Source organism: Bufo gargarizans, chromosome 5, assembly GCF_014858855.1.
Source record: "Bufo gargarizans isolate SCDJY-AF-19 chromosome 5, ASM1485885v1, whole genome shotgun sequence".
NCBI lineage: Eukaryota > Metazoa > Chordata > Amphibia > Anura > Bufonidae > Bufo > Bufo gargarizans.
This window is the reverse complement of record NC_058084.1, coordinates 350,622,853-350,638,678: the sequence shown is the minus strand read 5'-3', so window position 1 is coordinate 350,638,678 and position 15,826 is coordinate 350,622,853. Positions and strand designations below refer to the sequence as shown.

Below are 15,826 nucleotides of genomic sequence, written 5' to 3'. Positions count from 1 at the left end.
CTGAAACACACATATATATATTTTTATACTGTACATAGACCTAACTATCAGGATAGCAAGCATAGCAGCTGCTATGGGGCCCCAATAACTAAGAGGGCGAATCTCCATTTAGGTATATGTGCAGTTAGTGATGTATATGGACAAAGGAAGAGTGCATTGCTTTTTGCATTTTTTCTGTGCTTTGACATCACTGATTTATTTCTGTACATCATACCATCGTGTCATCACTGTGGGCCTTATTGCTGTACTGTGACATTATTGTGGACATTGTTCTTGTGCCATACCTTTACTGTGCACATTTTCCCACCATTGTGACATCACTGTGTGTATTATCCCTGTACATTAGGAAAACCAACATAATCATAAGCTTCTCATATTCATACTTAAGAAGGTGGTCATTGTGGTGTGGGATCCCATTCCAAGTTTTTCTATGGGGCCCCATGGGTGCTTGTTACACCCCTTCATTGGAGCCCCTGTAAGAGCCAGTAGCTCTGCTATACTCAGTGATTATGTGATCGCTGGGTCCATCAGAGGCAGGGGCATAACTGTTTCCTCTGTTCACTACATAGCACTTTGCATGCTGGAAAAGAGAAGACAGAAGCAGTTATGAACTTCTCAGAGACAGCCAAGCCTGCTCAAACCTGCACCGTACATTTACAATAGTGCCAGAACTACTACATGATACGGAGCATGATCATTATCAGGTTAAAGAGGATTTGCATCTAAAATAAAATTGAACACATATTAAAGGGGTTCTCTGAGATAGTTTAACTGATGACTTATCCTCTGATTAGGTCATCAGTATCTGATCGGTAGGAGTCCGACACCTGGGACCCCAGTCACGCAGCTGTTTGAGAAGGCATCGGCGCTCGCACTAGCACTGTGGCCTTATCTTACCTCACAAAGCACAGTACTGTAAATTGTACAGCGGCTGTGCTTGGTATCGCAGCTGCACCTAGGCCAAGTGACTGATGAACGTAATTAGTGTTGATCGAGCACCGTAGTGTTCGGGCCGAACACATCGTGATATTTGGGTGCTCAACTGAGCACCCGAGGATAATGGAAGTCAATGGGAGAACCCGAGCATTAAACCAGGTACCCCCTGCTCTGAAGAGGGGAGGATGCCTGGTTCATAATAAAATGTCAGAAATTGTTGGTAACACCACCAAAATGGTTCTGTAACAGCATGGGGAGGATGTATGGATGCATCTTGGACTCGCTGGTCTCTGCTGGTAACTATGTTGTCCAAATAGTACGTCACTTTTACATAATGACAATAATACGCACAAAACCAAGGGGAAAAAAATTGACTTTAGAGGAAAAATGTATAGAAAACATTCTTTCCTGAATATTAACTTGTATTCAAAGTACAAGTGCTGCTAAAAATTACCAGGAAGAGGCACTCCGATACACCCTTAGTTACAAATAAAGGAGGGCATCATACACACCCTTTTAAAAATTATGATTGATGGCCTGCTGGTGACCATCAAAAACATTAGGAGCAAAGGCCTGCTGATCCTGACCATCTAAGATCATTATGGGCAGTAGCCTGCTGCCACTTTGGTGAGTCTAGTTAACCTGGGGCTGATGGCACGTCCCCGTGACAGCGACGATCCATTCGGATGTCTGGCCTGTCAATCTTTGATGTAATTGTCAGCTCAAAACCATTGTAAACTACGGGTAACGGGGAATCAGTGTTTGATTCCGGAGAGGGAGCCTGAGAAACGGCTAACACATCCAAGGAATGCAAGCGGGTGTCGCGTAAATCACGCACTCCTGACTCGTGGAGGTAGTGACGATAAATAACAATATAGGACTCTTAAGATTTGTTGACTCTAGATAACTTCTCCCTGATCGCACGTCCCCATGACATCCATGATCCATTTGGATATCTTCCCTATCAACTTTCGATTTTATGCGCCTAACATGATGACCACCAGTAACGGGGAATCTTTGTTCGATTTCGGAGAGGGAGCCTGATAAACGGCTACAGCTACTACTTCAAAGCAAGGCAGCATGAGTTGCGGGCCTGCAGATGAGCTGACCCTGTAAAATATATTAGGTGTGGGACTGCTGGTGAGCTGACCCTGTAAAACATTATATGCGAGTGACTGCGGGTGAGCTGACATTGTAAAACATTATATGCGAGGGTCTGCAGCTGAGCTGACCCTCTAAAAAAGTATATGCGAGGGCCTGCATGTGACTTGACCCTATAAAAGATTTGAGTCGTGGGTCTGCATGTGAGCTGACCCAGTAAAAGATTTGATTTGCGGGCCTGCAGCTGAGCTGACCCTGTAAAAAGATTTGAGTCGTGGGCCTGCATGTGAGCTGACCCTGTAAAAGATTTGAGTTGTGGGCCTGCAGCTGAGCTGACCCTGTAAAAGATTTTAAGTGCAGGCCTGCTGGTGAGCTGAAGTGGAAACAACAAACCCAACTTGATTTTGATGGCTGCATTAATCTGCAGGTCACCGTCATACAGCTCTACAGATTTGTTTCCATCTGCATCTTTCTCAACAATCTGTGGCCTCAGTCATTGTGCCACTATGTGGCCTCCTCATGCTGCCATCTCCACAGTATGTCACCTTGCCACTCATTTTTATCACCATGCTGCTGCTGCTTAAAAGGCCTTAAAGTGATCACCAGGCCCACAATCTAATTAAGGTTTTGGAATCGATAAACCCAACTTGCTTTTGTGGGCTGCATCAGTGGCATAGCTAGAAATGACTGGGCCCCACAGCAAATTTTTGAATGGGGCTCCATCCCACAGTAATTTTTTAGCGACTTCTTCCTTTCATGCCGCCCCCATTCCTGTGGCTAGTAAAGATCGCTCTCTCAGACCAGGGCCGACAGCTGTTCCATCCGTTTTTCTTTACACTGTCTATAGAGTCACTGTATATAATTTAATTGTGCAATACTGTTGAAGGGGCCCTGACCAAATCCTTTAGTCCTCCTTCTCCTGGATAGGCGCCTTCTGGTTCAGGGCCCCAAAGCTAAAGCTTCCCCTATAGCTACGCCCCTGGTCTGCATTATTCTGCAGGTGACCATGATACAGCTCCACAGATTGTTTCCATCTGCATCTTTCTAAACAATCTGTGGCCTTAGTCTTTTATCCAGACTCCATCCTGCCATTTCCACAGTATGTCACCTTGCCACTCATTCTTATCACCATGCTGCTGCTGATGCTGCTTAAAAGGCCTTAAAGTGATCAGCCAGGTCCACAATCTAATTAAGGTTTTAAGCACAAAACCAAAGGAAAAATTGATTGAAAACATTCTTTCCTGCATATTTACTGTATATAAAGTGCAAGTGCTGCCAAAAATTACAAGGAAGAGGCACACCGATACAACCTGTATATAACAAAAAGGAGGGCCTCATTCACATTGAGTTGCGGGCCTGCAGGTGAGCTGACCCTGTAAAAGATTTGAGTAGCGGGCCTGCAGGTGAGCTGACCCTGTAAAAGATTTTAGGTGTGGGCCTACAGGTGAGCTGACCCTGTAAAAGATTTGAGTTGCGGGCCTGCAGGTGAGCGGACCCTGTAAAAAATTATATGTGAGGGCCTGTTGTTGAGTGGACCCTGTAAAAAATTATATGTGAGCGCCTGCTGGTGAGCGGACCCTGTAAAAAATTATATGTGAGGGCCTGCTGGTGAGCAGACCCTCTTAAAAAATTATATTCGAAGGCCATACATGCGAGGGCATTATATGTGACGAATAAGCAATGCATGTTGATATGAAGGAAGAGGAGGAGGAGGATGAGAAAAGGAAGATTCAACCATATACCCTTGTTTGTGGTGGAAGGGGTGCATGGGAATACAGTCTATTAACTACATTAAAAACACATGTAAAGTGCCTTTATGTTCATCAGCATTCCTATGGTGGAGTCGAGAAGTCATGGTCAATCCAGGCCTTGTTCATTTTTATGAGTCAACCTATCAGCATTTTCTGTTGACAGGCGGATACGCTTATCTGTTATAATGCCACCAGCAGCACTAAATACACGCTCAGACAAAACGCTGGCGGCACGGCAGGCCAGCACCTTCAAAGCGTAGAGTGCAAGTTCGTACCACGTGTAACAGCTTGGACACCTAGTAGTTAAGAGGCACTGAGGGATCATTGAGGACGCTGACATGGTCTGCTATGTACTTCTTCACCATCTTCCAAAAGTTTTCTCTCCTTGTGGCAGTAGGCCGCACATCAGGATGAGGGAGCTGGCGGGGTGTCATGAAACTGTCCCAGGCTTTGGAGAGTGTTGCCCTGCCTCTGTTGGAACCGCTGTGTGTTCCCCTTGTCTCCCCTCCTCGGTTGGCCAAGGAACTTCGGACTCTGCTGCCAGCATTGTCAGATGGATTTTTTTTTATCAATTTTCCAACAAGGATCTTCTGGTGTTGCGCCATTTTGCTCGTCCTCTCCACCAGAGGAATGCGAGATGAGAAGTTCTCTTTGTAGGTGGGAACGACAAGGGTGAACAACCAGTAATCCGTGTTGTAGCCTAACATGAAAAGTAGCCTAACATGAAGTCAGTCATGTGTGCCAGAGTACCAACAGGCGAGACTTCGCTGTCGTCATCAGGAGGATCACTCCCAATGTCCTCATCCTCTTAGGCCCACCCACGCAGAACAGATGGAATTAAACTTCCATGGGTACTACCCTCTGTAGCTGAGGCAACCGTCTCCTGCTCCTCCTCCTCTTCAGCCTCCAATTCGCGGTGAGAAGATGAACTGAGGGTGGTCTGGCTATCATCAACCTGTGTAATGTCTTCCCCCATTTCCATCTCTTCCACATGCACAGCATCGTCCTTAATTGTGAACAGCGAGCGTTTGAGAAGACACAGAAGTGGGATGGTGACAGCGATAATAGCGTTATCGCCGCTCACCATCTGTGTTGATTCCTCAAAGTTGCGCAAAACCTCACAGAGGTCAGACATCCATGCCCACTCCTCGCTTGTGAATAGCGGAAGCTGACTGGAAAGGTGACGACCATGTTGCAGCTGGTATTCCACAACTGCCCTCTGCTGCTCACAAAGCCTGGTCAACATGTGGAACGTAGAGTTCCAGCGCATGCTCACGTCGCACAACAGCCGGTGAGCTGGAAATTTCAAGCGTTGCTGTTGCGTTGAAAGACCGGCTGATGCTGTCGGTGACTTGTGGAAATGTGCACACACGCGGCGCAACTTCACCAGTAGATCAGGAAAATTGGGGTAGGTTTTTAGAAACTGCTGAACAACAAGGTTGAATACGTGGGCAAGGCATGGAATGTGTCTAAGGTTGCCCAGCTCCAAAGCCGCCACCAAGTTACGGCCATTATCAGACACAACCATGCCTGGTTCTAGGTTGAGTGGCGAGAGCCACAGCTCAATCTGATCTCTTATCCCCTTCCACAGCTCTGCGGCAGTGTGCTGTTTGTCACCTAGGCAGATCAGCTTCAGCACAGCCTGTTGCCGCTTCCCCACTGCAGTGCTATACTGCTTCTAGCTACCGACTGATGACTGACTGGTGCTGCAAGCGGATACGTTGGAGGTAGAAGTAGAGTAGAAGTGGGGGTTGGAGCCACTAACGTAGATGGTGGTGAAAACCCTGATGGAATTGGGGCCCTCAATCTTAGGCGTCAGTAGCACCTGTACCTTCCCAGGATACGAGTCGCTTCCGGCCTCCACAACATTCACCCAGTGTGCCGTCAGGGAAATGTTAAGTCCCTGGCCGAAAGCACTTGTCCATGTGTCCGTGGTTAAGTGGACCTTTCCAGTAACTGCGTTGGTCAGGGCACGTGTGATGTTAAAGGGGTATTATCATCTTAATGATCACTGTGAAATCTGTTAATGATTTAACAGTGATCATTTTTCTAAATATATTTTATGAACAAATCCCCACCCCTTAGAAAAAAATAAACCTATACTTACCTGACTGTTGTCTTCCGTCTCCCCTGGTTACGGCCACCGCTCTTCACATGAATCGCGGTGGCCGCTCGTGCGCAGACGACTTTTCTTCTCTCGGCCGGCCGCGCGCTGTACTGAACGCGCACGCCGAGTCCGCGCATGCGCCCTGGTGACTTCTTCCTGGCAAGTATACTATACTGGCCAGGAAGAAGTCACCAGGGCGCATGCGCGGACTCGGCGTGCGCGTTCAGTACAGCGCGCGGCCGGGAGAAGACATCAATGAAGATAGAGCCCGCCCTCTGCCGAGTGCTGAAACCAGGAAGTGGACGGTGCGCCGGGACCAGGTAAGTATGAAATAGCCTGTTGAGAAAACCCCTTTAAGGGACACATGTTGGTGTAAGGCTGGAATGGCACACCTTGAAAAATAGTGGCGGCTGGGGACTGTGTAATGAGGGACGGCCACCAACATCAGGCTGCGGAAGGCCTCAGTGTCCACAAGCTTAAATGGCAACATTTCCAGGGCCTGTAATTTGGTAAGCTGCGCATTTAGTGCTATGGCCTGTGGGTGAGTGGCTGGGTATTTGCGCTTTTGTTTAAATGCCTGGGGTAATGACATTTACACTGCGCTGGGACAGGGAAGTGGATGTGGTTGCTGATGGTGCTTGCAAAGGTCCAGGTACAAGGCGGGAGGCATCCGCGCCTGCGTCTTGGACAGGGGATTGGCCAGCACGTAACACAGGGGAAAAGGAGGCAGTGGTGTGACCCACAGACACTGATTGTGGACCCAGGCGTTCAGCCCACCCATTAGGGTGCTTTGATGCCATCTGGCGGATCATGCTGGTGAGGTTGCTAGTGTTAACGACCCGGCTCATTTTGGTGTGGCACAGTTGCAAACTACTATTCTTTTATCGTTCTCACTTTCCTCCAAAAAGCGCCATACTGCCGAACACCTACCCCTTGGCAAGGGAGATTTATGCAAGGGGGTGCTCCGTGGAACAGTTGCGGGCCTGTTCGGTGGTGCCCGCCTTATACGTTTTGCCACCACACTGTCTCTTCCAGTGCTGCAGATCCCTCCCCTTCTGTACTGCTCTCCTCGCTCGTCTTGTTGCCACCTTCCCAGATTGGGTCAGTGACCTCATCGTCCAGCACCTCCTCTTCCACACTCTGATCATCCTCCTGATTTGTTGACCCAACCACAACCTCAGTGATTGTCAACTGTATGTCATCCTCTTCCTCAACCTCTTGAGACAGTAATTGCGGTTGAGTCATTGGCAACTGTGTCTCATCATCCACCTCATTACACACTAATTGCCGTTCCCCAGAATCAAGTTCTTGTGATTCTGGATGCTGAACAGGTTGGGAATCGGGGCACAAGATCTCAGGTCCCTCTTCAAGCAAGCTTGGCAAGAGGGCCAAATCAATTAATGGCGATGCAAAGAAGTCCTCAGAATATCCGAGTGTGGGATCACTTGTTTGGCCAGACTGTAAATGGTGGGAGGAAGGAATGAGGATTGTGTGGACCAGACAACTGGCTAATGAGACTGGACTTGGTGGAAGATAGGGTGGTGCTTAACCGACTGGAAGCACTATCTGCTGCAATCCAACCGACCACATGCTCGCACTGGGCTGACTTCAAGAGTGGTGTCCTGCGCCGCCCTGAAAACTGGGACATGAAGCTAGGTATCTTGGATGATTGTTTTTCTTCTGCTCTGGCAGTAAGTACAGTTTCACTGTGCCCAGGGCCATGGCCCCTGCGTGCACCATCAGCATCACAGCCACTTCCCCGTCCCTTAATGCTCACCTTCTTCATATTAAATGTTATAAGCGACCATTTATAGGAAAAATGTGGATAAATTATGGAAAATATATATTTGTTGTCAGCAATATTTTTCCCAATATCTGGCCCTTACACACACACACACGAGCTTGCAGCGCAGATGGGTCAATTCACTGCAGACACCATTAATAGGCAAAGTGTGGATAAATTATGGAAAATATATATTTGTTGTCAGTATTATTTTTCCCAATATCTGGCCCTGACACGCTATTGCAGCGCAGATGTGACAATTCACTGCAGACACCATTAATAGGCAAAGTGTGGATAAATTATGGAAAATATATATTTGTTGTCAGTATTATTTTTCCCAATATCTGGCCCTGACACACGCTATTGCAGCGCAGATGTGACAATTCACTGCAGACACCGTTGATAGGACTTTTGGGTCTTGCGGACATTTTTCTATCGAATATATTGCGATCACACTCCCTAAACTATCTGTACCTTCCTAAGCGATCCCCCTGACTCACAATGAGCCGAACCCGTGTCATCGGGTGGACGCATTCAAGCCAATCACTGTAATGCCAATGCATTACAGTAGCATTACAGTGATGGCAGTACTTACCTGAACGTTTATTGGCTGCTTAGCAGATGCAAATGTGCAGACAGGAGACTTGAGAATGGCGCTCGAGCACATGTGGTACTCGGTCGAGTACCGCCATGTGCCGAGCATGGCGATGCTCGAGCCAAACAGGTATTCGGCCGAGCATGCTCGCTCAACACTAAACGTAATATCACATGGCCTAGACAAAGCTCTGAGAAGGGCACGATGCTAGTGCCTTCTCCAACAGCTGATCGGCGAGAGTCCCAGGGTGTTGGACCCCCACTGATCAGATACAGATGACCTATCCAGAGCACAGTTCATCAGTTAAATATCTTGGAAAACCCCTTTAATAAATCTGAAGTTACAGCAGTAGCCGCCATTTAGTAATTTTGTTTTATGCAATTAAAAAGGTATTGGTATTTTTAAAATCAAATATGGCCACCAATTTTGAAACTGTGAATACCAAGAGCAACCCTAATGGTTAAATTTGCTTCTCCAGTGGTAAAACGATCACTTTTATATTGCTTGATCCTGTTGAAAAAACTAGTTTTGCCATCAGTTTTTAAGATACTAATATAAAGATGACAAACAATATGGTTGCAGTTTCTGTTGTCACTTTTAAAAATGCTAATTCTAGTAATACATAAAAATGCACACTTTTCATTTAGCAGTACATGGCCAATTTTACATTTAATGTAAGCCCTTAATTTAAAGGCTATGGTCACCTTTGGGGAATTTTTTATCTTCTAATTTTAGGCAAAATAATTTTTCCAGTTGGTCTTTTTATTAAAAATTTCCATCGGTTTTCCATGTACAGATTTCATATTCTGTATATTTGTGGACTAGTAGGTTTTCTGCTTCACTGTGAATCCATTAGACACTAACTCAGAGTTCTTTGTGAAGTGCTTATGTCTGAACTCCTGACAAGTCTCTGCTTTAAGCCCAACCACCCTATATCTTACTGTATGTATCCCCACTTAACAAGGCTCTAATCTTTTGTAGACCCTACATGTCTCATATTTAGGGGGTCATTTACTATTCTGAAATACGCCTAAATGAAACGTATTTCAGGCGCAGATGGTGGCGCAATGGTTAGTTGTGCCGTTATCTGTGACTTTGCCCCAGTGACGCCAGGTCTAAAATTGTGGGCGTAGAAAATAGTCTAAATGTAGACAGCTCATAAGCTGTCTTACATTTAGAACTGTCGCTGGATGCTCCAAAGTTATACCATCCTCCACCAGCTATCGGGCTTTATAAAGACCAGTGTTTAAAATGGCGGTCTTAAGAAATATAAAAACTAAAGGGCACATGACCGGTATCATGAAATATCAATAATGGAAGTATGCCTGTCCTCCTAACTCCTTCTGTGCACACTTACAGTCAAGTTTTGTTCATATTTCTTGTTTGCCAGTTGGATGGGGATGTGGGGTCAACATGAATAATGAAGCATCTCCCTGAGGGATGAACCCCTTTTATTTGGAGGGGAGATAAAAATATACAGCCATGGACATTTAAAGTGACACACAAGTAGGGAGACCCAATCGTATTGGACTGTGTACAGTGTTATTACAAGTGCTGATCCCATTCCTCTTCAGACTATGCACACGCACTCTTCCTCATCAAACAATCGACGCGCACGCACAATTCCTCTTCAAATAGCCGACTGTCAGAAGTGCCGGGAGATTGATTCCACCCCCTCAATCTGATATTGATGACCTATCATGAGGATAGGTTATCTATATAAACGCCCTGCACAGATTCTAAGTACATGGCTTGTCTGTGTGCATGAGACCCAAGACAACAAAACCCAGAACAAAATAGTATTGGAAATATGGAATTTAATGACGTCGCCTTTTTAAAATAAGGCTGTTTTTTCCACCTTGTGACTTTAAAGGGATTCTGTCACCTCCTTTTACTATTTTAAGCTGGCACCATCGCTATGTTGACTAAAGTAGCTTATTTCCAAGACTCTTTTTTTTTTACTTTATTTCGTTTAGTAGTTTTGATGTAAAAGCGATTTTTATGTTATGCTAATTAGGGTCAAAGGTGCCTAGAGGGGCGTTTTTCTCACTCTCCGGTGCCCAGTGACGCCTCCCTGCAGTGCCCAGTGACGCCTCCTGATCATCAAATAACCTCCCACAGCCCGGCAAACGGTTCCCCACGTCATAGTGTACCTTATAGAAATGCCCCGTCCTCCTTCCTGTCTGCAGCCAGAAAACTCGCGCAGGCGCAGTACCGCCTGCGCGATCATCAACCTCCTGAGGGCAACAGCCTCAAAAGTCTCACTAGGCATGCACCGAGCCCAGTGATGTGACATGAGCGCTGTTGCCCTCAGGACGTTGATGATCGCGCAGGCGGTACTGCGCCTGTTTTCTGGCTGCAGACAGGAAGAAGGACAGGGCATTTCTATAAGGTACACTAAGACGTGGGGAACCGTTTTCCGGACTGTGGGAGGTTATTTGATGATCAGGAGGCGTCACTGGGCACTGCAGGGGGGCGTCACTGGGCACCGGAGAGTGAGAAAAACACCCCTCTGGGCACCTTGGACCCTAATTAGCATAACATAAAAATCGCTTTTACATCAAAACTACTAAACGAAATAAAGTAAAAAGAAGAGTCCTGGAAATAAGCTACTTTAGTCAACATAGCGATGGTGCCAGCTTAAAATCGTAAAAGGAGGTGACAGAATCCCTTTAAACATATTTGGATATGTTTGGGCAGGAAATTCTCCTTTAAATATTAGCTTGAAACGCGGTATGCATATACCACAAATACAATAAAAAGGCAGTTTAGGTAATCAGCAATGAATAATTGAGTCACAATGACTTGTAATTGTATCAAGGCCTTTTGTTTCATATCAATAATGCCCGAGATGAAACCCTAAGTGCTTTATGTTGTAAGCAGAGGCATAGTGTACAATTATAGAAATCTATTTACTGACAATCAGTCCATTACCAGGCTAAAACACTAAAAGCATTTACAGTCAGCTTAGTGACTGCACTGTGCTGACATGCAAGGGCCTGAGGGGCTGCAGCACTGGTACTCTACAGGGGATGATGCTTTCAAAGAAGAGGCTATAACTACATTTTAAAAATATGCTTTGACTTATGAGTCACGAAACAGAGCTACTTTTGTACATGCATCTTAATCTGTAGAAAATTGCTCTGATCTTAGCAACTTGTGATTATGACCAAAATCACATGCTAAGGTCAAAGTGTTTAGCGTTATGAGACTTTTCACTTGTTTATCGTGCATAAATATGGTATAAAAAGAACATTTAATGGGTCTGTAAGTATAACTAGTAAAACACATTAGTTTATTGAAATAGATGGATTTGCATGCTGTAAATATTGTATGAATGCTTTTTACACATGTCAATTAGTTGGGAGGCGAAACAGTATGATGTAAAAGCAACACATTATAGAACAAATCTACATGTAATTGGACTTTAATATGTTTCAACAACAAAAAATGGACAAGCAGTAACCGACTTGTGCTACAGTTCCTTAAAGGAAATGTGTCATCAGAAAATGACCTATTGTTTAAATCTCTTTTTTTTGTTTAACATATTTTTAAAGAATATTTGATTATGTTATTTTTAATTTTCCAGGTCAATATCTACATTTAAACAGGAAACATAAAATCCAGCAATTTTGCCAATGGCCACTTAATAATAATAGGCTGCACTTCTTAGTCTGTACAGATAACTTTACTGCAGTTATCTGCTCATCTATACACAGAGGTGATATAATTACAGGCAGGATTAGAGATAAGACAGGATTCACAATAGCTGACGGTCAAAGCTTATCTTTTCTTTACTTGTGCAATCACCTCTGCACAGGTCACAGAGCATGTCTAGAAAACTCTCCCATAGAAGTCAATGAGGTCTCCTCCTGACCATTGCGTCTATGGACCATAGGGCTGCTGGAAAGCAATTTTCTGAATGCTTTCTAAATGCTGGTAAGAACAGCTGAGGCAAGATGGCCATCCCCATAATCAGGTTCAGCAAATAGAATACATTTTTTCTATTTGAATGGATATGTATTAATATCTGATTTTAACTGTCCTTTAGACATGTTGGGGCAAATTGCTTTAAAATATAAAAAATACGCCACTTATGTAATATATCTAATTGCCCTTAGTCCTGTTTCATTGTTTCTGTGGTTACCTTTTGCATACTGACTACAAACGGTCTCCTCTGTAGTCAGGTTTTGTCAGTAAATAATACCCTTGGCCATACATATTCGTCTAAAACTGATCAAATTGGATGATTTCAACAAAAATTATTGATCTTCGGTGAAATTTAACAAGAAATTACTGTTCATCATCTGAAAAGTAGGCTGTGGTTTAAATTTTTGTCTGATAGTTGGAGGAAAGATCTTTCATTCAAAAGAAAGATTGTTCATGGATAAAAGATATTACTTTGAAAGAACTTTGATAGAAAGATCTTTCATCCATTGTCCAGTTTCATTTAACATGCATGGCCAGTCCGAACAATTGTAACAGCCAGTATGGACTAGAATAAAACATGTATGGTAGTGTCTGCAAAAAGATTGTTCGCCAGATTGTTTCTTCAACTGTTGTTCAACCATCAACCAACTTCTATCTAATATATAGGGTCATATTTAGGCTCCCCTGCTCACAGACTACTCTCTAGTGATTCACCCTATGATCCTACATATGAAAGATGTGGTGTATGTGCCACAAAACTGTTTGCTGTAATGAAACTTATCACAATGTAACACTTCATTGAAAGGGAACATTCAGTAGATTCTAATTGTGGGTGCCCCCATTGTCTGATAGGTTGCGTGTCCCACCTCTGGGACCCGCACCTACAAGGAGGAGAACGGGGCGGGGAGAACTGTGGCTGGAGGACCCTGGGTTTCCCGGGGTCCATCCACCACCAAGCGCTGCTCCAGCTCCCATTCGTTCGCTCGGCTATTTTCGGTGGCCCCATTGAAATGAATAAACGGCGCCTGCGCATGTGCAGTGCGCCCTCCATTCATTTCCCCGCTCCACATCTGAGCGATATGCCCCCATTGTATGTGATGGTAAACCCCCTTTAAGGGTGCCTTCATACGTGACAAATTTTGTTACACAAATTTCAGTGTCAGAAAATCCATTCTGTTCAACTAAACAGATTTATTTTGGCACCAAGTACATTGATTTCTACAGGCCCCATTCAGATAAAATGTAACAGATTTTTTTAAATTTGGCCAACAAAATCTGCCATGCGCGAAGGCATCCTTGAGAGTTGTGAAACTATTTTCTTTACTCCTAGCCTGAATTTCCCACATTTTAACCATTGACCATCACAAGGATCTAATTCAGCACCATGTAAGAAGACATTAGGGTACAACGCAGTCGTGATCTGTTAGGGTCACGGCTGGCTTATTATTTAATGAAGATTGCACTGCATCTTCATTGTTAATGTCCACGCTGTATTGAAGGTGCCACACATCCATTAATAGCGAAGACCGGCTATACAGTGCAGTATTCATTAGTTAAATAAAAGGCAGCTTAATTGGTCACACGGTTCTTGACCACAGAATGTGCCAAAAACTATTAGTATAAAGCCCTATGGTGCATTTTTGGCATACTGTGAGTCATTTATTGGTGTGTTACATCTTATTTAAAAAAAATAATAATGCACTGGATGAAGAGGAGCATGCCTGTTAATAATTTGTTGCAGCTTCCGCTGTCCATCTGCCAGAAATAAAAACTACTTCAGCCAGGGGCATGAGTAGATCTCTAATGTAATGTGTACCAGATTACTGGCGCACATGTTGTTAAATGAGTTGGCCCGAAGAGCTTGGTGGCCTGCCCCCTCCTGTTCACAATATTCCCACTGGAAAAATGGAGAGGGTGATGCAAAAAGCTAAAAAGTCACAAATTCGGTCTCAAAAATGGCACTTGTGACAAAATTTTGCTACTAGTATAGAGGTATAGTAAATGACCTCCACAGTGTTGCAACTTCCCTCGACACTGCCTTAAAACATTAGAGACGAGCGAAGTTCTGAAAAATAATATTCTGCAACTTCGCGAAAGTTCGCCAAGAAATTTGATTAGTTCCGAATTAATTTGTCATGAATGGCTATAAATCTGGTATACCCAGCCCGAGCTACCTTATCATTTTAATCATCATCAAAATTTTTCCTACTTGGTGGCCGAATCTCAATGGGAAGGCTTGGAAATTAAACTGCAGGGAGAGAGACTGCTGAACTACAAACTCTGCTACAATTTATCACCATGTACATAATTGTGCAGTGCACCAGTATGCCAGTAGTGGCCCCATGACAGAGTGTGGAGAGTGGCAGCAGCAGCAGTAAATATAGTGGCCCCATGACATAGAGGGGACGGAGGCTGCAGCAGCAGTGACAGTAGGGGGCCCATGACAAAGTGGGGAGGGTGGAAGCAGTGGCAGTAACAGTGACAATAGTGTCCCCATGGCAGAGTGGGGAGGGGGGCAGCAGCAGTGGCATACAGCAAATGATGGTGGCAGATCATAGTAGTAGCAGAACCCAAAAACAGTAGTGTGATAGCAAGGGCCAGTGCTACGCATATCCTTGTAAAAATGTAACTTATACATATCAGTAGGCCAAGAAGCTCCTTTGTAGGAGTGGCAGTAGAGGAGGCAGGCGGGTGGCAGCATCACGTGGCCGGAAGTAACAGCCCATTTCGCACAATCTTCCAGTGTGCCAGCACACTAGTTTGATTATTAGTGGCAGAATGATCTATTCTGTTACATCAGGAACTGGTGTCTGGAAATCCTGGTTGATCCATGCCTGATTCATCTTTATAAAGGTTAGTCTCTCAACATTTTTGGAGGAAAGGCGAGTTTGCTCAGGGGTAACTATGCCCCCTGCCGCACTGAATACCCGCTCTGATGCCACACTACTAGCCGGGCAGGAAAGCATGCCCATGGCAAACTCAGCCAGTTGCGGCCACACTTCAAGTTTGCATGCCCAGTAGTCCAAGGGATCTTGAATCACAGGTGACAGGGTACAGTCTAAGTATGCCACCACCTGCTGTTTTAGGTTCTGCTGGATGTCCCACTGCTGCTGCTGCTCGGTGGTTTCTTCAGTAGGCGGCTGAAGAAAACTGCTCATCAGAGACTCCAGATTTAGGTTGCTGCTTATGGAGCTGGTGCTGCTCCTGCCCCCTGACCCCACACCCGTCATGGGGGTGGAGCATGAGTGCAGAGGGTCCCCCTGGTCAGACCTTCCTGAAGACGGGCAAAGGTGCTGGTAGGCAGCGACCAACTGACTACACAGCATGTCTCTATAGTAATCCATTTTAGCATCCCTCTCAAAAGGTCTAAAAAATGCACCCATTTTTGACCGGTAGCGAGGGTCTAACAATGTGGACAGCCAGTAGTCATCTGTCTGACGAATCCTGACAATGCGGCTGTCACTACGCAAACAAGAAAGCATGCATCTGGCCATTTGTGCAAGGGACTCGGAGGGCGTCTCTGCCTCCATCTCAACTGCATACTGCCACGGTCTGTCGGGGTCATCCTCACTGTCTTCATCGTAGCCCTCCAGTTCCTCATGCCCCTCCTGCTCCTCAAGCCC

The 15,826-nt window shown here is 45.1% G+C and overlaps 1 protein-coding gene across 1 annotated transcript in view; it reads right to left on the bottom strand.

The window, feature by feature from the left end:
• Nucleotides 1–451: 451 nt before the first annotated feature.
• Nucleotides 452–15,826, bottom strand: part of LOC122939454 — a 123,751-nt gene continuing 108,376 nt past the window's right edge. The window contains exon 5 of the mRNA XM_044295526.1: nucleotides 452–580. Coding sequence (XP_044151461.1) covers nucleotides 452–580 — 129 coding nt within the window. The remainder of the gene's footprint in view (nucleotides 581–15,826) is intronic.